This window comes from Natrix helvetica, assembly GCF_964273705.1.
Source record: "Natrix helvetica genome assembly, chromosome: 1".
Classification (NCBI taxonomy): Eukaryota; Metazoa; Chordata; class Lepidosauria; order Squamata; family Natricidae; genus Natrix; species Natrix helvetica.
Window position 1 is genome coordinate 329,498,007 of NC_138548.1, and position 22,269 is coordinate 329,520,275.

The 22,269-nt window shown below is 34.3% G+C and overlaps 1 protein-coding gene across 1 annotated transcript; it reads left to right on the forward strand.

Moving 5' to 3' along the window:
- Window positions 1-219: 219 nt before the first annotated feature.
- TMF1 (TATA element modulatory factor 1) lies at window positions 220-21,930 on the forward strand. Its single transcript, XM_081971450.1, has 17 exons — window positions 220-553; window positions 3,719-4,941; window positions 6,024-6,127; window positions 6,906-7,032; window positions 8,082-8,187; window positions 8,363-8,505; window positions 10,857-11,023; window positions 11,777-11,933; window positions 12,919-13,011; window positions 14,357-14,513; window positions 15,725-15,917; window positions 16,318-16,387; window positions 16,471-16,563; window positions 17,591-17,710; window positions 18,357-18,503; window positions 19,087-19,212; window positions 19,459-21,930. Exons 1-17 carry the CDS (start codon window positions 394-396, stop codon window positions 19,600-19,602), a joined length of 3,330 nt encoding a protein of 1,109 aa, XP_081827576.1. The 5' UTR covers window positions 220-393; the 3' UTR covers window positions 19,603-21,930.
- The last annotated feature ends 339 nt before the right edge of the window (window positions 21,931-22,269 follow it).

Consider the following 22,269-nt stretch of genomic DNA (forward strand, 5'->3'; position numbering starts at 1 on the left):
TCGAAAATTGTACCTTGTGCGGCAATGAAAATTTTTCCCCAGTGACGTCACGAAAGCGTGGTGGGAGGGGGGCAGAGAAAACTTCCCACGATGAAATCCCTACGCCGGGGTGACCGGGGCTTTGCGTGACCATGACAACGAGAATCGGTGTCACGTGGGCGTATGCTACGCGAGGGCGCGCTGGCTTGTTTTGCTACGTGGAAGCTGGACGGCCGCGCCTGCGCAAGTAAATGTGAGGGTCCGCCTGGCGCGTGCCATATCCGGGTTGGTAGTTCCGTCATGGCCGACGGCGGGCGGCGGGTCGAGCATCACAGCTCTGGATACCGCTGAGAGAGAGAGAAGCGTGGAAGGTCGAGGCGGAGGGGCCCGGTGGGGCTTCCAGCAGAGGAAAAAATGAGTTGGTTCAACGCTTCGCAGCTCTCGACCTTCGCCAAGCAGGCTCTGTCGCAGGCGCAGAAGTCCATCGACCGAGTGCTGGATATCCAAGGCGAGGAGGAAGAAGAGGGCGAGGGAGGTCCTGGCGGAGCTGCCCCGTCCCGTGCCGGAGAGGCAGGTAAGGTGACCGCGGGGGAGGAGGAGAAGGATAGGTTTTACCCCCCCTGTCCCTACCTCGAGGGAGCGTACACCACGTAAACATCGGCAAACCCATCGCTTCACGCGCCTCCCATATACCTCTTTGCACTTCTCCTTTAGTGGCAACCCTGTATTTGGTTTGTTTCTTCAGTGGTGTCAACATGATGAGGTCATCCCTCTCGCCCAAGGATTGCTTCTTGAAAAAGGTATTTGAATAATAATGACAACAACAACAATAATAAACATGAAACTCAGTCAACCGAGCTTTCAAAAATGCATCACAAATCCCATTGACTGGTGCTAATGGTTGATACGGGTTGCTGCCAGCATCCTAGGTATCAACCAAGTATCTTCTTAAAATATAAAAAGTATCATCATCATCATCATCATTATACTTTATTCATTAAACATGAAACTCAGTCAACTGAACATTCAAAAATGCACCACAAATACCAGTTTGTGCAGAAAGTAACCGGTTACAATAACATCGGTTCTGTGATCGGATTCTGCACAAACATACAACTGCACATTTCTATGTGTTTTCTTGGACTAGGATAGATGTTAGGGATTGGGAAAAATACAGCACACACACAAAAACACACACACAACCCTGCTGGTGTCCTCATTGATACCACAAACCTGTAAATATGTACCAAAATGTACCCATTAAAATGAATGGCTTTCATTTCCAGGAAGTTGGGAATAAAGTTACATTCCAATTTTCCTTAAATGTGTCCTCATATTTCTAAGTCGCCCACTTCTGTTCCTTTTAGACACTTAATCTTTATTTACATGAAGAAATCCTGCCATGCTGGAATTAGAGGGATAGAGGGGATAACAGTTCAGACCCTTAAAAAATATTACATTTCGTGCTTGTTAACTGATAACAATTGTATTTCATATTTCCTGTTCTTGTCTTTTGGTGATTCCATATTTTCTCTATTTCCTTTAGTTACATAATATGAGCATTGTTATTCAGTTCTATTTATTTAGACCAGGCTTTCCTGGTCTACAGAAGATCACATGGATGTACTGAGCAACTTCAGTATAAAAATTACACTATGGTCTTGTAACTATACTATCTGTAATAGTATAATTACACTATCCCAGAGGAGCTTTGAATTTGTTTTTCTCAACTGTAGTTTGCTATGGCAAAGTTAATAAGTTGCAGAATATTGTCATATTGAAATTGTGGGAGGAAAAAGTAAATCAATGTAGCAACTATTCTAACTATTTATAGCACAATGAACTACTCAGAAAAAATAGTTTGTTATAATAATTTTTCCTCCTTTATTTGTTCAATTATAATGCAGTTGACTATATGAGTAGCTGCATTAAATAGGTGAAAGACCAGTTTTTCACAAAAGAAAACCAAAACATGAATTATTTGTGATAACTCTTTTCTAAGAACATTAGTTTATTTGAATTATGCTGCTTTAGTAATTTTACATATAAATACTTTGATTTCTCCCAAATTGATATATTCTGCTTGATTAAATTGCATAAGAAATAATTGTGTAGGCTTATAATATTCCCATTCCCATTTCTAGACGATGTAAGGAATATAATATAACATCCTCCTGAGGAAAAGCCTTTGATCCATATTTTGTGTGATATAATGATTTTGGAGCTTTGAATTACCACATATATATTCTACCTAAAACTTAATTTAAAATAAGTAATATATTTAGGAAGAAGGTAAACAATCTATAATGTAGTTGCCCAATGATCTTTTACTACTTGACTGTATTTGTGAAGAGTTTGAAAAGTATGCAAAGTATACAAATATAATTTACAAACAGTGTAAGAAGTTGCAAGAATTTATTAAACAATATCCCGAATAACGTATTTCTTCAACTGATGCATCATTAAAAATTCCTTATCTAACATGGATTTTGTTTGTTGCATAAATATGTTGCATCTGATTCTTTGGTTAAATGAACATTTTGAGCCTCTCAAAATATAACTTTGTCCAATATAAATTTTCTGCAATTTTCTTTATTAATAGACTATCAGTCTTTTAGATACATTGTTCTTGTAATTCTTAAAATTATCAATAACTGCCGAATATATGTGTGAGACTTCTATTCTCTGGCTATACTTCCTGAGATATAGTTTTTTGAAGTCCTTATATGATCAGTGCAAAAACTTCCTTAACGTTGATAGAATAGCATTATGATAGTGAGGACAACTGTTTCTGTAGCAGTGGTTCAGTGGACAATAGACTTACTGAGATAATTTTTTTTGTACAGCATTTATATTACCATATTCCAAGAAAACATAATGTTCAGAAGTGCTTAATTTGTTTTTATGTTAATTAATTAAAGATATAAATAAATATTAAAAGCACTACAGAAAATGCAGAGTCATACTGGAACAATATAAATGCATAAAATATAAATAGCATAACTCTCGGTATTGAAAGCTTGTACACTAAAGCAATGCTTATATAAATGATTAAGCAGAAATATGAGAGGGAGCATGAACACTGTCTGATTTGCCAGGGAGTTCAAAAGTCTGATAATAGCAGTGAATATATGTTAAATACATTTTATATTATATGGACCTAAGACTTAGGGTTTACTATTAAGGAAACAAACTTTGAATGCAGTTTCTACTATGATTAAGAGAAGGAGATTGCCATTTTCAACTTCAGTTTTTATTTGATCATGTTTACTGCTGTGTCTAAGATACAAACTTTGGCTGATTTTAATTTGTTTTGATTTAAAATATTATTTTTCATCTAGAACTTTAATTTCAGTGAACTGTATTTAATTCCACATTATTTAGATTCTAACATAATCCTTGAAATGCAGTCAGTTAAAAATAGAAGTAGAAGATTCTAATTTTAAAATGAAGAGAACTTTAGAAAAGAAAACAAAATTTATTATTATTCCTAGACCTACTGTAGCTAATACCTGCAACCAGCTTTCCCCCCACCTTTGTATTTGTCTGTGATAAATATATTTTTGAGGAATCATGACTAGTGCCCTTTAGAAGTACAGAAAAGTAGAAACCTTGTGGGCATATGATCATTTCTGTAATAGTATATACTATATATGAAATATAACTGACCTGGATTATTATGTAATTATTAATATTAACTGTTTACCTTTGATTTCTTTTTTTTTCTCATTTGTAACAGGAAAAAGTTCTCTAACAAGTGGAAGATGGGATACTTCTACTTGGGGGACCAATACAAATGTAGAAACCCAAAGTCAGACAATATCATCTCCTGCAGCCATTACCAAACCAGTTCAGAGAACTGTGGTAGATGAATCAGAATCTTTCTTTAGTGCCTTTCTCCCACCGACCGGTGTCCAGAGCATACAGCAAAGCCCAGTGGTATCTAAGCCACCTGCCAAATCGCAGCATCCCAAAGAAGAAATTGAAAGCACACTGCAGGAACCCCTGCATATTGACCTGCCAGAAACAGAAACAAAAGACTTTTCGGTAGAATTGAAGAGCTTTAACGATGATCAGGAAAACTTACAGGAAAACAATTCAGAACAATTCAATCTCACCATCAGCTATGATGGAAACAATAGTACAAGCACTGGTCAAGAAGCATCTTCTCAGAATGTTACAGTAGCAGAATCCACTTGTGTTGTGAAGTCAGATTCAAGGAGTGATAGTTCTGGGCATGAGACTGCTCTCTCTCCACAAGCTCTGCCAGCAGACACAAAAAATTCAAGTTTGGACACTAAAGAGCAAAAAAGCGAAGACAGGCAAAGCAATACCCCTTCACCTCCAATTAGCACTTTCTCCTCAGGGACATCTACAACTAGTGATATTGAAGTTTTGGACCATGAAAGTGTTATAAGTGAGAGCTCAGCTAGTTCAAGGCAAGAAGGAGCTGATTCAAAAGCCAGTCTCCATCTGATGCAAACCTCCTTTCAGCTTTTGACGGCGTCTGCTTGCACAGAATACAATCACCTAGAAGACTTTAATAAATTGACAGAGAGTTGCTGTTCCTCTGATGCTTTTGAAAGAATAGACTCCTTTAGTGTACAGTCTTTAGACAGTCGAAGCATAAGTGAAATAAACTCGGATGATGAATTATCAGGTCGGGGGGGTGTTTCAACTTCCATCGCTGTCAACTCTCCGACTCCAAAGAGTGATGAGCCTGAACCTATGAAAAGTATGTCTGATGAAATCCTAACTGAAAATCTTGTTGTTCCCATGGAAGAAATGGAAATGGAAGAGAGTGGGCGAAGTGCAACCCCTGTTAATTCTGAACAGCCTGATGTCTTGGTTATTTCAGCGCAGCCTGATGAAGAGCAAAGTCAGACAGAAGGGAAAGTGGTACTTCAGCTCTCAAATGAAAAATTGTCTACTGTACAAGGTGAAAAGCAAGAGCTTTGCAAGGTAATACTTATTTTTATTTTTGTCCTCTTAAGATGGGTTATATCATGTCATCCTAATGGAAAGTGGTGTGGCATTCTTCTGCTCATACCTGTGATTTCTGTTTTATTTGCTTTTTATTTTTTTCACAACTGGTTGCCATTGTTAATTGGATCCTCTATCCTTATTAAGTGATGTCACATGATTTGCAGCTTCCTATCAGGTTCCCTCTTGACTTTGCTTGTCGGAAGCAAGCTGTGAAGCTTGTACCATTGTTAAGCATGATGTTAACCATTCATGATATCCTGTTACTCTCCCCATTAACTTTGCTTGTTGGAAGCCATGAGTGAAGGTTGCGAACACGTCACCCCAGAACTCTGCAACATTTTATTTGGAATTCAATCACCAAGTGCCCTGATTACAATCAAGTGACACTGTGATTGTTGTAAGTAGTGTGCTTAGTTGTAAGTACCACTTGTTCAGCACCATTGTTAGTACAAATGGTTGCTGAGTGAATGGTTGTTGAGGATTATCTGCAGAATGAATATTAACTTCTGTGTCTCCTGTTCATGCGTGCATTCAATTCTGTGCAGGAAATAATAGGTGTAAAATGTATATTTGCTTTGAATTTGTTGAGATATATTTGATAAAATCCAAGCCAAATTTTATATCCTAGAAAATTGTTCCATTAAAATAGTTATAGCTTTACAGTGGCGAGAATATCTTCTTCAATAAAGTATTTTATGCCACATTTTTTAATTCAAGAACCTGCATTTTATATTGACTAACTATGGAATAGGTTTTTGTATAAAAAAAAAGCGATAGGCTTCAAGTTTCCAGAGGGCTTTAGAGCTGAGTGAGGCTTGAATTTGAGTACTTTAGCAAAAATAGATAATTGCAGAGTTCTATGTATATTGATCAGTTGTTTGTCCTGAATAAAAAAATAATATCCTTTGGAAACTTCCCAAATTGTTATAGGTTAACTCTTAAATTTCTTTGTGGCATTAAAGGAAGCTTTTGAGAAGACTTCTAGGTTTTGCTTTTACATTAAATCCCCAAAAGACTTTATTTTTAACAACTATACTACTTTTGTCTACAATCTACAGATTATTGATTCACTGACAGAAAAACTAGAGGTGAGGGAAACACGTCTACTCAACGTTAGTAAAGAAAAGGCACACTTAGAAGAAAGCTGTGATAACCTTAAAGAGTAAGTTGCCTATTCAGAGCATGTTGAAACATTGTGATCCCTTTGTTTGGTAAATGGATTTTGCATAAATGACTTTATGATTGAAATTTAATGTATTATAACTGCTCATTTAAAATCTTGATCACAGTTTAAATGAATTAACATAAATGAATAATACAGAATTGATTGGAATCTGTCTTAATAAGGATAAATAGATATATAATGCAACACCAACATAGCCACAGTTGGTCTCTGATACTACTTATATCAGTGATGGGAAAGCTTTTCGGCACCAAGTGCCGCAAAGGTAACGTGGAAACATCGTGTGCGTCCATGCATGCTTGTCAGGGCCGCGCTCTGGAAAAGCCGAACTTCCGGGTTCTAGCATGCATGCACACCTGATGATCAGCTGGCTGGCATGCATGCGCAGGCCGGTTTTCGGCACTGCGTGCCAGAAACCCAGAAGACAAACAAACAAGGCTGCGCGTGCCAGGCAGTATGGCTTCACATGCACTTTAGCCACGCATGCCATAGGTTCGCCATCACAGACCTATATGAACTGTGTCAAGGAATTTAATAAGAGCTTGGCTCAATCATTAAAGAAGAAATATGAATGTGTGAGCCACTGAGTTTGTTCTCTTCAGTGGATGATACTCAATTGACTTTGTCACTTGTTTTAGTACCTTCAACTTGAGAACTAAAAAGTACATTTTGTAGCTATTGTTTTATATATGTATTTTTAGAAAGATTTCAAATGTATATCAGTACACACATAATTATTTAATTATTTTATGTTTAGTGAAATCTTGAAAATGAAAGAAGAGAATAGTAGCATTTCATCTCTTAAGGAAGAATTTGCTCAACGAATAGCAGATGCAGAAAAAAAAGTTCAGCTAGCATGCAAAGAAAGAGATACAGCTAAAAAGGTAATTGCCCTTTGTTTATGAGTGAGATGTCTGACCCATATCATAAAAGTTATTTTGGAAGCCACCATATACGATATGAAATAATTATAAGGCTGGAGAAATGTGATGCTTGGTGGAAAAAAATATGTATTGGTTGATCAGACCTCACTGGAAGTATTCTGATATAATTATGGAAATACTTCAAGCTTCAGTACAATTTTAAATATTTTATTCACCTCAAGAGAAAATCATAGACCTGGAAGAGGTCATTTAAGTCATCAAATCTAACAATTTGCTAAGTTCAGAAATAGAAATGAACTTGTTTGTTGGCTCCATTACTGAACTGTGTTCTTTATTTGGAATATTTTCCTAAACATAGTCATAATTTCTTCCTATAAATACTTCTTGTCCTGCCCTCTATGGTGATGCAGAATAGGGCTTATTTTTTTTATTCTTTCAGGTACTTAAAGAGTGGTATATCTATTTTCTTTTCTACTCAAGGCTCAGTATATTTAGATCCTCCCGTCTCTCTTCCTAGAATTTCATTTCTGGTCCTCTTCTATGAATTTCTTCTAGTTTGTCTGAATTTTTAATTTTTGCTTTATATTTTTACTTGGGTTATATGCTGCTCCAATCATAACTTTGTTCTGAGCTTATACATACCCAGTACAATAAAACTCATTTTTTATGACCCTGTAGTCCTTTAATTCAGGATACTGGATGGAGCTGAGTGTTTATTGGCCGGATGCCCTAATTAATGCCACAGGCAAGGTCTTCACCACTGGGCTACCACGCCACTCAATACAATGCAATAATTGGATATAAAAACTCTACAGTTGTTTTATGAACAATATAAGAAATATGTCAAACTATACCAGATAGCATTAAGAATCCCCCTCCCTCTGAGATTCCAAAGGCACACCAGAAAACCCAGCTACTTAATAGCTTTTTGAAAGCTCAGGAATGACATCTACCGGGGAGGCCCTACTTCATGAGCCCTCAGATTACACTTTCTTTTTTCAAGTCGTGTAATATATACAAACAATATGAATGAACTGTATTTATTGTAGGAAATAAAGGTTCTCAAAGAAGATCTAGCAACTAGATTGAACAGCAATGAAACAGCAGAATTACTAAAGGAGAAAGATGAACAAATTAAAGGATTACTAGAGGAAGGTGAGTATGACGTATTATTTTAAAATGGAACTTACTTAAAGCAAATTGTAATATTACGTGTAATACATGTTTCAACTGCTTGGATAATGTGAGTGGTGCCCCAGAATGTAAATAGTTATACTCCTCTATTAGATATGCATAGCATTAATTAATTAGATCCAATATTTCTTTTCAGGAGAAAAACTTTCAAAGCAGCAGTTACAAAATTCTAACATTATTAAGAAATTAAGAGCCAAGGAGAAAGAAAGAGAAAATACCAATACAAAGCAGAATAAGAAAATTAACGAATTAGAAGAAGAGTTGCAACATCTGAAACAGGTTGGATTAATATTTAGACTTTTAGACTGCACCCATTCTTCCTGGGCTGATTATTTTATTTTTGTAAATCTATTTCCTAAGGCTGAAGACGGCTTCCAAAAGGATATGTACTGAAATGCAATGTTGTTAATTTCATAGCTATTATGGTACAGCTTCAGCTTCCTTATACAGATGTTTATATCTCAAGCAGTGTGGGCAGACAAATCAGGGATTTTCTACAGAAGATAATAGTTTAATATAACAGTTTCCAGACTCTCTGACACTGTGGTTGTGTAAAATGATAATTGAATTTGTTCAACTCTCCTCTTGAACAATACTTGTGATTTTATTGAGATTAAGTTTGGCCAGGAAATTTATAGGCAAAATTAATAAAAGACTAACTTTCATCTTACTTTCTTGATTTAATTATTTTTAGTAACATTGTTGCTAGTGGATTGTTTTTATTACTATCCAACAAGACCTTTTCCATTTTCAAAGGAATAGATATATTTCCATTTCCCATCGCTCTGCTGACACCTAATTAACACAGGACTGCCGTATATCTAAGGATATTTACACATGCAGTATGGCTGTATTACTATTTATAATTCTTATCTTTTCTACAACACTTAAGAGCTTCTGTATCGGAGACAAATTACTTGGGTGTCCAATCACACTTGGCCAATAAAGAATTATTCTATTCTATTCTATTCTATTCTATTCTATTCTATTCTATTCTATTCTATTCTATTCTATTCTATTCTATTCTATTCTATTCTACCCTACTCATATAAAATTGCTCCCAATCCTCCTAGTTTGAAATTACCCAGTTTGTTCATCAGGAGAAAGTAGATTTTGAGGCATATGGATTCTAGTCATGAGAAGAGCTAACTATATGAGGAATTTTGATTTAGACATTGAAGTAATGCCTTCACATATACTTTCATACATTTGAAAAGGCCTTCAGATTGAGCAGAGAATGGGGATATATGCAAATCCATATTGTTCCAGATCTCTAGCTTTTGCAATGGGAAACATTTATTCTTTTGATTTATATCACCAACTTGTGACTTCCCAAATTATGATTAGCTCATTATTTAAATTTTCAGCTATCCAAGAAACATCAGGCATCTGCCTTCCCTAATATTATTGACTACATATGATAGGATAAGACAGGAAATAGGGAATTGAGAAACAGAATTATAAAACAACTTGTTCAGGCTATGAGGAAAAGGTAATATTTTGTCCCACTTGTTCTCTATTGAGGTAATTTCTTGTTTTGGAGAGACAAATGCAGAAGTGTACAGTATACTCTTTAGCAAGATATGTTAATACTGTTGACTGAGATTGCAGGTAGTAACGGTTATATTTACTGAGCTTTGGTGGAATAGCATTGGAAATACAAAAATGATACTGCTATTCAGAGATTTATTTTGGGGACATTGCCAAACTGTTGTATTTTTATAGCTGTTGCAAAAAAAAGCCAGGTTCGTAATACTAAATGTGTGCATTTGTATGCATTATAAAGACACTTCTCTTAAATGTACATGGAAAAAGAACTATATATTTTATTGCTATTATTCTTGGGCTGTTGACATAAATCCAGCTAACATTGTTTGCTTCTTGTTGGGTTTTGTGTGACAGTTGCCTGCAAAAAGTAATTTTTTCTGGCTTCCATATTTTTCAGTGGCAGATTTATTTTTTTACCTTTTCAATGTTTTATTTTAAATAATTTTGAAGGCAATATTTCTATAGGTTGGGTGCAGACACATTCAGCATGAGCTATGGTGTCTCTTACTATGACTCTAGAGCAAAAAAATTCCAATAGTGGTTTATTTTAGGCTTCTCTTTTGCAGAACATTTGAAATAATTTGAGTGCTTTTGCTCTGTCTGAATGCATGGTACTCAGGAAGTCACAATGAAAATTTATTTTCTAAAATCAAAACAAAACGTTTTTCTTTTCCATGAAAATGTCTAAATTTAATTGGGGCTAAATAAATTAATAAATCAATGCGTGCTTATCTGATTAGAAACAGACTGATTTGTTTTTACTTTTTTCTGACATATAAAATAAATACATGCACTTTTTAAAAATACATGCACATTTTAATCAGCTTTAAAAAAATTAAACATGAAGGCATGGAAGCACACCACTTGTAGCAAAACTATCTTCTGCTTTTGTCATACTTACAATATTTTATACAACAATTAAATACCTGGCTGTTCGTTTTCACTGCTTACTTTTCTAACTCTGTTTTTTGCATTCTGACAAAAAAAGATATTCTGAAAGTCATGTCATGCATAAAGTAATTTAAATTGTTTCATAGATTAAAAACTATAAATTAAATGGTTTTAGCTTTTCTTTATTGCAGGTATTGGATGGCAAAGAAGAAATTGAAAAACAACATAGAGAGAACATCAAGCAGCTAAATAGCGTTGTTGAATGCCAAGTGAAGGATCTTAGACGACTTCAAGTAGATCTTGAAGATCTTGAAGAAAAAAACAGAAGTGCACAGGCAGCTCTTGATAATGCATACAAGTAAGTCTGTTATCAGAATAATGTATCAGAGCCAGGAATGCTTTCTCTTTATAGCACTTAAATGTGTTGTGCAATATGTGTGTTATTTCATTTTAAAATAAAAAACAATATGGTAGGAATCAGAGAAAGCTGCTGTCATAGAGGATATATCCATTGATTCTGACCTGCCAGCCTCCAAAAAGGATCTCAGAAAGCTGTCTCCTCCCCCTGTCTCTCCCCTGTCACTGGGCCAGGATGATACGTGTGCCCATTTTAGGCTGTAGTTTTTAACTGTCTGCAGCCAATATACTCGAATGTTGTGGTATTTCGATGTTTTACTACTCTATTAATTATAATGGCATGGGGACAACCATATAAATTGAAATGATAAATAATAAATTAATGAAATACGGGATTTTATCAATTGTTAAGTTATGAGCTTCTACATAATTGGCACAATTTTCCTAGTTTCTTCTTCCTGTATCTCCCAAACCCATTTTGATTGTTTGATTATTAGTCTTGGTTGCTGTTTTATATTTTGTGTTTATATAATCTGTTTTATGTTCTTTTGGATTTCTTTTTCTGCTTTCCTGTTATGTTTTTGTATATTGCGGTGCCCAAAGCCACGAAGCCACTGAGTTGGGTAACTTTATAAATCTATCTAAACTAAACTGAACCTGACTCACATATTACTTCTAATCCTTGACCACATTTGGAGGATACCAAGATACAAATATTCAGATAACTCTCCATGGGAACATTTTTTCCCCCCAGAGAACTTACAGATCTTCATAAAACTAATGCTGCAAAAGACTGTGAAGCACAAGAAGCAGCATTAAGTCACGAAATTAAAGTTAAGGAGGAGCTAGGTTTAATTCTGGAAAAGGCCCAGGAGGAGGCTCATCAACAACAAGAAGCTTTAGCAATTCAGGTAAGTGTTCAATTAAACATTGAATAAGTCTTCCATGTGGTATTATAACACTGCATTTTGCAGTGCTTAGCTTTAACATTGAAGAATGCATCTTGAAATATCGTGTGTCAGATAGCTAGTTAGATGTCATCAGGCCATGTTTAAGTCTTGGGTGTACACATACAAATGCTCCCCATCAATAACCTGTGTTCCCAAAACAGTATTAAATTTAATACATTTCTTTATCCATTGTTTTCTTTAGCATTACTTCTCTCAACTTTGCCAGACATAATATTGTTTCTACTCATTATATGTCCAAAGTTTATAAATTTCTGCATTCTGATCACTTCCTCAAGGAAGCAGTAATCTTTGTTTTGATCCAGAAGTGATTGGATGGTCCGTCTTACCATCCATTGTATTTTGATTGCTATTTCCAAATTAATACTTCAAATATTTTACTTGCTCTTTCTCTGAATCTGGCTTTTGCAATCATACTACAGTATTATTGCTTTTACTGTTCTGATATTTGTTGTTCTTAAATTGGTGTTATCTTTAATGATCTTGTTTTTAAGTTTTTCTAAACATATTTATAATTATGAATAGATGAATTATTAAGACTGTTATGTCAGAAACCACTAAGCTGATGAAACATTTTAAATAAAATATACGGGAAAGTTTATATATTTCTAATGGATTACTACCTTTGAATGATGAAGGATTTGTTTGTTTGTTTATTAAATTTCTATGCTGCCCATCTCAGTATTGCATCAATTCTGTAGCAACATTTGTCTGTTGTGCCATTCAATTAAAGCATTGTTCTTGTACCTCAAATTGTTTGCTGGTGATCCATGTTATAGCTAAAAAAGTTGATTTGTTAAGCAGAATAATTGTTCCAAACATGAATTTCCTAAATCTAGCAACCTGAATATATTGTATGATAGACTAAAATGTGCTAGATTTGCGCCTTTAATGTGTGGTCTATTGTATCTTTATTTCTGTTGTATAGGTAACAGACTTGAGAATTGCATTGCAACGTGCAGAACAACAAGCAGCTAGAAAGGAGGATTATTTACGCCAGGAAATTAGTGACCTTCAGCAGGTACCATAGCAGTTTCTTTTGAATTGATATTGTGTCTTTACTTCTTCCGTATATTATAAAGCTTCATTGATGTTGCTGGTTTTCTTTCAGTGAGCAAAAGTAGAAATCGAAGACAGAAAGGGAGAAAATAATAGATTCTTTGGTAGTACTAGAACAATGTACTTGCTATTTTGTTCTACATACAACAGCTAAACTGGACAAAAGATGGAATATGACGCCTATTTAAATCACTTAAGATTTGCGGATATTGTTCTCTTCTCATAAGACCCAGAAGAGGTACAAAGGCACATACAAGAGCTGCTGTTGTTTTAAAAATAAATCTGAAAAAGAGCCATTTATTATACATTTAATAAATTGACCAAAGAATGAACTTTTTTATATATCTGGAGAAGAACTAGGCATACACCACTACACATACCTTGTCCAATGGATTTCAGTGGAAGGTGATTCAATAAAGGAAATTGAAAGGCGTAGTAAATGTGATTGGCAGGCATTCAGCAAGCTAAGCATAATTTTCAAGAACAGCTTTCCTCTATGTCTGAAGAGACGTTTTTGATCAGTGTGTGCTACCTGCTCTAACATATATATATATGCCTGTGAAACATGGACACTAACCTCACAATCGATACAAAAGCTAGGGATGGTGCAAAGAGCCATGAAAGATACATGCTCAGCATTACAAGACAAGATAGAAAGACCTGTACATGGATTAGAGAACAAACAAAAGTATACGATATCATCACAAGAGTAAAAGAATTGAAATGGGAACGGGCTGGTCGCATAGCAAGAAGCATTGACGGCAGGTGGACCAAGGCACTCATAGAATGGATCCCACTGGATCAAAAGCGTCCACAAAAGAGACCTAAAACAAGATGGATCAACGACATCAGCAAGTATTGCAGGCCTAATTAGCAAAAGAAAACTCAGGACCATATCAGTCAGAAACATGTGGAAGAGGCTTCAAACATGAAATAACTGCCTCAATTTTATTGGATGTGTTCTTAACCTGGAGTGCCCTTATTTGGAGCTCAAACCACTTTTAATAAGATCAGAACAATCCAGACAAGATCAGCATTACCAGTTTCCCAATTAAAATAGTTACTCCAAGCTCAGAGCAGGCGGTTCCAATTCAAAATGCTATGCATGCTTCTGCTAGATAAATAATTTATTCTCGTTAGCAATGTTAACTCTGCTAGAACAGTGCACTGCATGTAAACACTAATTAACATTCTTTGGTTTGTGTTTCCTGTAAGGAATTTAACCGTATATAATGGCTCTGGCAAAAGTTCATGTTACTCATGGATTTCTTGAACACAAGTGATACTTATCCCGCTTAAAATTTCAGAGACTTCAAGAAGCTGAGACTCGCAATCAAGAACTCAGTCAAAGTGTTACATCTGCAACTAGGCCTTTGCTCCGGCAGATAGAAAACCTGCAAGCTACTCTGGGAGCACAGACCTTGTCATGGGAAAAACTAGAGAAAAATCTTTCTGAGAGACTTGGTAAGGAAAAAGAATTGTCACTCTCTTAGACTGAATGTGTCAGAAATCTTTTATGCAGAGCACTTTAGTTAATTGTGGATATGCACATATTCCTGGAAGAATTAAATATGTATTTGACTCTGGAATTTCTGTTAGGAGCATTAGACTGGCTGTGATATCATGAACGAATTCATGTCCAGAAAATGAATGTTTTACAGAACTACCTAAAATTAGCTCTTTAGCTGTAGTCATGTTAGTAGAATTAATGAACCTCATGTTTCATTTTGGCCTTAAATCTCAATCTATTTTTCCAAGATTAAAAACAGCTTGGCTTTGTTCGCAAGCCAGTGCTGAATTTGCATCTGTTGTCGGTCTAGTGTGGAAACACTTCTTCCATCCCCCACCCTACCTGGTAGGCTGCTCTCCAGGCAGCTACAGTCTTTTATTCCGTTTTTCATCTCATTAGATAATTTTTTTTATTCCTTTCAATTTTTTTTTATTCCTTTCAATCCTCAATAGTTCTTAGTAGCAGAAAGGCTCTTATTTGTCATTTGTTTAAAAACAAGTCAGTAAAATTAGAAAAGAGTTGTTGTGAGAGAGAATGGAGATGGAGTGGGGAATTATGGCAGGCAAATTTTCTTAGCTTCTTTTGTTCACCAGGTTGTTTCATTCCCCATTCCCACTCTTTACAGTGGAAAAGCAGCCATATGGAGACCACACTCAAAATGTTATTTCCGTTTTCTTGCCTGCATAGCACATCCGAAGGACAAACTAGTTGAGCGTAGAAATTTAATGTATTTTGTTTTTTCTCTTAAAAATAATAAATGTATGGTGAGGTAGTTATTGAGTGTAGAAGGCAAATGAAGGAAAAGCTCATCTTTGTCATCTTATGCTTACATCCGGAAGAAATTTCTCTGCATACCTGCCATTATCCTAATGACAGATTTTCTCCCATGAATGTAGAGCTTTGAGGGTTGGGCAAAAGGGGGTCATTAGAATTGACACATAGAGAAAAATTAAGCTCTCCTCATAGTGCAGGGTAAGCCCATGCCTGGCAACGATTTTCAAATAACCATATCAGATTCAATGTATTGGATTGGCTAGTTTGACTGATGACTACTTGGGCTTCCCTGACAACATTTTTTCATCCATAGTTGTGCTTTTGTAAGAATTGTAAGAATTAAGATTGTAAGAATTCATTAGTGCACCATAATCTTTATTCTTGCCACTAGGGGAATCTCAAGCTGCCTTAGCAGCACAGACTGAAAGAGAACGTGCTGCTACAGAAGAACTTCTTTCCAACAAGATCCAACTTTCTTCCACTGAATCACAAAATAGTCTCCTGAGGCAAGAAAACAGTCGCCTTCAAGCTCAACTCGAAGCAGAAAAATCCAGGCTAAAGAAAGTAGAAAATGAAAACAATAGGTGAAATTTTATAATCTCTCAATTTCTGCAAAAACTGCATGCACATGGTTCAAAGAATGAAGTTGGGATGTGATGGAAGTGTAATTAAAAAAAAATTTTTTTTGAAAGCAACTGCTGTAATGCTAATGCATATGATGAATTAGGATCTTAACCACTGATACATTTGTGAATAGGTGCTATTATCACAACCTGGACCACTCCGTGACAAGCAAATCCATCTGTAGTTTTCATAAACACAGATTGTGATCATATCACACAGCCAAACTGATCGAGTGTAGATTTTGTAGTCATTTTATATTTGTGTAAATTATAAGTGTAATAATTTAGTAAACAGTTGCACATTTAATACCAGTTCAGGATATATGTAATACCTTTTTTCTGTGATTTCCTTTTCACAAAGGTATGAAGTTGAGCTAGAAAATCTTAAAGAAGAATATGTAAAAGTTGTTGAAGGGGCAAAGAAAGAAAAGGTTTGTTTAACTAACTATTTTTGTATAATGTTGCTTCACCCGGAAAAAGAATCAGTTAATAAATATTATTTTGCTTTCCTCAGATGTTGTTATCTACTCAGTTAGAAATGGAAAAAATGAAAGTTGAACAAGAAAAAAAGAAAACAATATTTGTCCAAGAATCTGCAAGAGAAAAGGTACTTGATCTTGTCTGTCCAATAATTCTGATGTGAAAAACTTAAACAAATGTTGGAAGGGAGATATTTTGAATTTTAGTACTTTAGAAAGCATCATCTTTTCTAGTCAGCATCAATGTAGGTTTTGCATTATATATTATATGCTTTGGGTAACCCGGTATTAGATCTTTCTAATGCATGGCCTACTATTTCCTGTTTCATTGGGTTTCCTCTACTGATTTTGTTTTTCCTCTTGGTTGAATTAAGAAATCCTCTCTTATTCTGTTGGAATATTAACTCGGACATAATTTGAGATGTTTATTTCATTGTATTAAATAAATTATAGCTGACACAACAGTAATGATTTCAGTGAAGCATCAGGTACTAATATAAAATTGAATACTCGTTCTACTGCCTGAGCATTTTCCAGGGAATAGCAGGTTCTACATATAACTTAAAATGAAATAAATCTAGAGCCCTGGTTGCAAAGTGGTTAGAATGCACTATTGCAGGCTAAACTCTGCGTATAGCCTGGAGTTCGATCCTGACGGGGTTCAAAGTTGACTAAACCTTCCATCCTTCCAGCATCAGTAAAATAAGGACCCCGATTCTTGTGGGTAATATGCTGACACTGTAAATTGCCCAGACAATGGTCTAAAGCAGTGTTTCCCAATCTTTTTTGGCCATGCCCCACCTAAGCATCTCTAAAATCCTGATTCCCCCCTTATGACATATAATTCTTACTTTGCTCAAAAAGTGAAATCTGTTCATGCAGAGGAAGCCTAAAAGGCCGTTAACTTGGTTTAAACAAGGTTCAAATTGCCCTGATTAAAAATCAAATTGCCCCCCCTGGGGGCGTTGGGAACCAGTGATCTAAAGGATTATGAAGCAGTATACAAGGCTAAGTGCTATTGCTATGAAACTGTTTGAAAATAGGACAATTCTACTTAATAAGAGAAGATTGCATTTTCTATGTCTGCGCTATTGGAATTTATTATCTCTCCCAAATGCTATTTTTCATGGTTTTCTTGTTTCTTTTTCCTTCCAGGAGCGTAAATTATACATTTCATCAACAATGGAAACTGTGTCCAGCACCCCAACTCTTTCACGATCAAGCTCCATAAGTGGAGTTGATATGGCAGGACTCCAAACCTCCTTCATATGTCAGGTATTGCTTTTTATACATTTCAACCCATTTTTTGCTGTTTATGCCTCTTTTCGGAACATTATGTTTAAAGCATTTTATTAGCATTTTCGTTGAATCCACTAAAAAGTTTCTTTGCCCAGATGAGGGCATATTTTCAAATGTGAAAATAGGAATGGTAAAGGAGGCAGAACAAAATATGGGGCATAAATAAAATTAGATCTTTGTCTTAATCTACTTTTGGCGAATTCAGATTAAAGTTTATATATCATTTGTAAGATCAGTTAATAAAACTATTTTGCAGTAAACTTTCTAGAACATTAATTAATAATAGTGATCATTTTGCTGCTATTATTTCCAAGGCATCTTTTAATCTCTTAAAAGTTACATTCATTTGTCATATGTAATCCCTTTGCAAGCAATTGCACCTTTACAAGAAATGAAAAATACATTAGGCTGTAAAAATAGTGACTAGCTGGAGGTCATTTAATGCCTATCATGGCTATTCAGGGATTTATGCCTGCTTGGTCTATCCACGTTGCCATGCTGTGACATTTTATTAGTTTTCTTTTCAGAGTAAAAAATAAATAAACATTATTATGGTACAAATCATAAATAATTCAGCTCCAGTATAACTTGTATTTAATTTCATGGTTATATCACATTGCAGGATGACCAGTATGACCATTCCTTTGGTTCAGTGTCTGCAAGTGGGACCAATCTGTATGACGTAATGAGAATGGGAGCAGGTTCAAGTATTATAGAAAATCTTCAGTCACAATTAAAATTACGGGATGGAGAGATTTCTCATCTCCAGGTAAACAGAATCATGGATCAATTCGTTAGATAGTGTGTGATCAAGATTAATAACATGCCAGTCAGAGTAATTTAGCTAATGTAGGTTCAACTGAAGTTGGATTAATATAGTAGGACAACCGTATGTCTTAGATTGTTTCTGTTGTTACAAGCCAAAAATAAGAAAAAAGTAATTCAAATAACAATTACTCCTATTAATCATTTTGCAAAGTAATATAGCTGAGAGAGACCTTTATGGAGAAAGAAAGATTGCATAGAAGACTTTTCTAAATGTTGATTTCATGAGCTTGCATCTCCTTAAGTCAAATCTAAGGTTTTGTGTGTGCTACTAATGCATTTTCATCTATTCATTTTACTTTATCCTGTGTCTTTCCCAAGTTCACAATGACTATTCAGACTTATATTATAAATGGATGAATTGGTTTTAAGATGTGTTCTTTATTTATATTAGGCTTTTATTTTGCATGTAGTACTATTAATATAAAACTTACACTTGCACTAGAAACACTTAACTAATGAAAAGCAAATTAAATTAAACATTTAGTGAATGGGTTTTGAACTCTTATTGTCAAATATTATTTTAGTTGGAAATTGGAAACCTTGAAAGAACTCGATCAGTTATGGCTGAAGAACTGGTGAAATTAACAAATCAAAATGATGACTTAGAAGAAAAAATTAAGGAGATCCCCAAGTTACGTGCACAATTAAGGGTAGGTTTCTGTCAATTTATTTCAGAATAAACTTAAAGGAGACTATTACTAATATAAAACCATGTGAACAACAGCAACAGACTTTTGGTAACTACTATTATTTTTACAATAAAATGATAAGTGATAGTAACAAGGGCTGTTTTGACTGCATAAAAAGGTTTAGATCTTATATTAAACAAAAAATTACTGACAAAAAAGTAATCTTTGTGGGAACAATTTTATAATTACTGGACAATATTGTTCCAGGATTTGGATCAAAGATACAATACCATTCTGCAGATGTATGGAGAGAAAGCAGAAGAAGCAGAAGAATTGAGATTGGACCTTGAGGATGTAAAAAATATGTACAAGACTCAGATTGATGAACTTCTGAAGCAAAGGCATAGCTAATTATTGTTCAGGTTTTGATCTAAAAACATTGTTGCATTAAATTGTAGAGCTGTTTCTGTAAATGTAGTTAATTTGTAAAAAAATGTACTATAAAGTGATTATAATATTGAGTTGATGTGATGGCAGGAATCATTGTGCTTTTATGATGACCGGCTGTCAGCCATTAAATTATTTGTTAATATTTAAAATCTTTTATCTCCAGCTTACTCTCTTGTCTGTCATAGTGTGCATATTTACTTGTACAGTAATAACTTTAATTGTGAAAACATATGATTGAAACTCTCACATTGATGGTGTTGTACTGTGTCCTTATGTCAGTAAAAGGGATACTGCTGGCAATTGGGATTCTCTTAGCTCTGCAATGCTTGCATTGATTCCAGGTCTGCTCCTGAGAGGTTGGGAATCTGGGAAAAAAATACAAAAATTGGAAAAGAAGAAAGCAAGGAAAAGTTCTATTGTGCAAAATGTATTAATATGGCATTGATATTCAAATATATATATCTGAAAATTTGCACTGATATGAATTTACTTCTTCATACTTATCTATTCCTATCTAAATGGATATATAAAGGAAATATTGTGGGTACATTTAACTATATTAATAGCAATGACTTGATGTGCTATAGGCAATAAAAGAGGTGGGATGTGTTTATACCCTTGGTATCCTGCTCATGTAATTTACTATACTGCCTCTTTAAAACAAGCAACACAGAGCAACTTACATTTTAAAAGCAACCGGATACCCTCTACTTGATGCAATTTGGTATATTTTAAAATGTTTTTCTGTGTTTCAGCATACTATAGAGAAAGATAACCTAACATTTATTAGTTTAAAGAATTGCGAAAGGCAATGCAGGCATATGTTTGTAAGAAAGTTCACACTCAAATAGTTCTTTTTGCGTCATGTCCTAATTCAATGTGTGTCAATGCACTAATATCTCAAAAGCGAGTAAACCTATTCCAAATGTTTCAAATGACATGCAATGGTTTGAAAACTACTCTTTAAGAAAATATTTGTCAGAATATAAATGAGTAATGGTATTGTACTTGAAATTGTTTTCTAGCTCTTTAAGTGAAGCAGAAGAATCAACAATATTAGACTCTTAATATTCATATGGTTTTTGGAATATTACTGTTGTCACCTTATTGTGGTTCATTGTTTTTACATGGTTATAAGGAACTTTTTTAGAAAATTAATTTTATTCTACTGAGATATTTGACTTGATTCATCTTTTAAGGTTTTAAAAATATATTCCTAAAAAATGAAAAATTATTTGAGAGGTAACTTACCATACCTCTTAGCTGATTAACAGAGAATTAACTTACGTTAGTAAGATTTACTTTCCCTGGGTTAACTCTCCACAAAGGTTTTACTTAGTAGAATCTTGGTAACTAACTTATATGAATCATACTCGGAAGAAACATATAATAATAACCTCCTGCAACTGAATTGTTTCTGAATAGTTGTAGAAAGTGTTGCATTATGGACTCCTGCTACACTGAGAAAAATAATTTTTTATACCATATGCAAAAAGTTGTAGCACAGATATTGAGGATTCCCCATCTTTTAGTTGCTCTATTTAAGGTTTTTAAATTTAGGAATAATTTAAGGAATCGCCCATTTATATTTGAAATGTTTCATTTTCAGGAAGTAAATTAAATTATTCAGGAAAATGTGAAATGTTTATATTTTATAGTATGCATACACTTTCCTGACTATTGAACTGCAGTACACTCTAATGCGAAAATCTATTGACTCAAAAATAACTTGTGTTAGCAATTCAGTAATTCTGAAATAAAAATGAGCAATGGTTGCTAACAATGTAACAATTCCCTTTATAATATGTGACTAATCCTCAAAATAGTACATTAATAAATACAAAATAACATGATTATTGAATCTAAAATTCAATTTATGACTTTTTATAAAAAAAAGAGATGCATATTATTTAATTTTAAATTACTTCTATATTTTATTTGAATTACATTAATTTAGAATAAATATTCTTCACTTTTGAGAAGAGGAATACAATCTGTTATTGGGAAATCTCGGTTTGCCTTAAGAACAAAATCCTTAAAAGGTTTTAAACCCAACCCTTGAATAATTTGTCCTTTTAGATAATTATTATCACATGTGGCCTATTCATAACCATTGGTTTAACTTACATCTAAAATACAGGCGCTTTGCAATGTAATTTTAGCAGTTTGACATCCTATTTCCTTTACGTTTCTTCAATTTACTAATTTTAGTCAACAAATGTCATGCCTATGAAATTTAATCTACTTTTACATTTTAGAATAATTAAAAATTTAAAAATATATGTTTCAGACTGTTTCTCCTTTATTCTGAAAATAGTTTGATCACTTTTAATGTGTTCTTCCCCTATAAATCTGTTCCAGTTTTTACATATCTGTTTGTTTTGTTATGTACATCGACATGAATATATTCATTTTATATTCTGAAAAATGGTTATCTTCATAATGTTAACATAAAAAGTGAGTGCAAGAAGCAAGCGTTCATAACAGATTGCGAATACTGTTACTTTTATTATTTTTCTACTATAGAAATAAAGTTACACATTTGATTGCGAGGGACAGAGAATAAGATTTGAGAAACAAATGACTAAGAAATATATATCTTAGAATATATAGTAAAATACTTCTGCC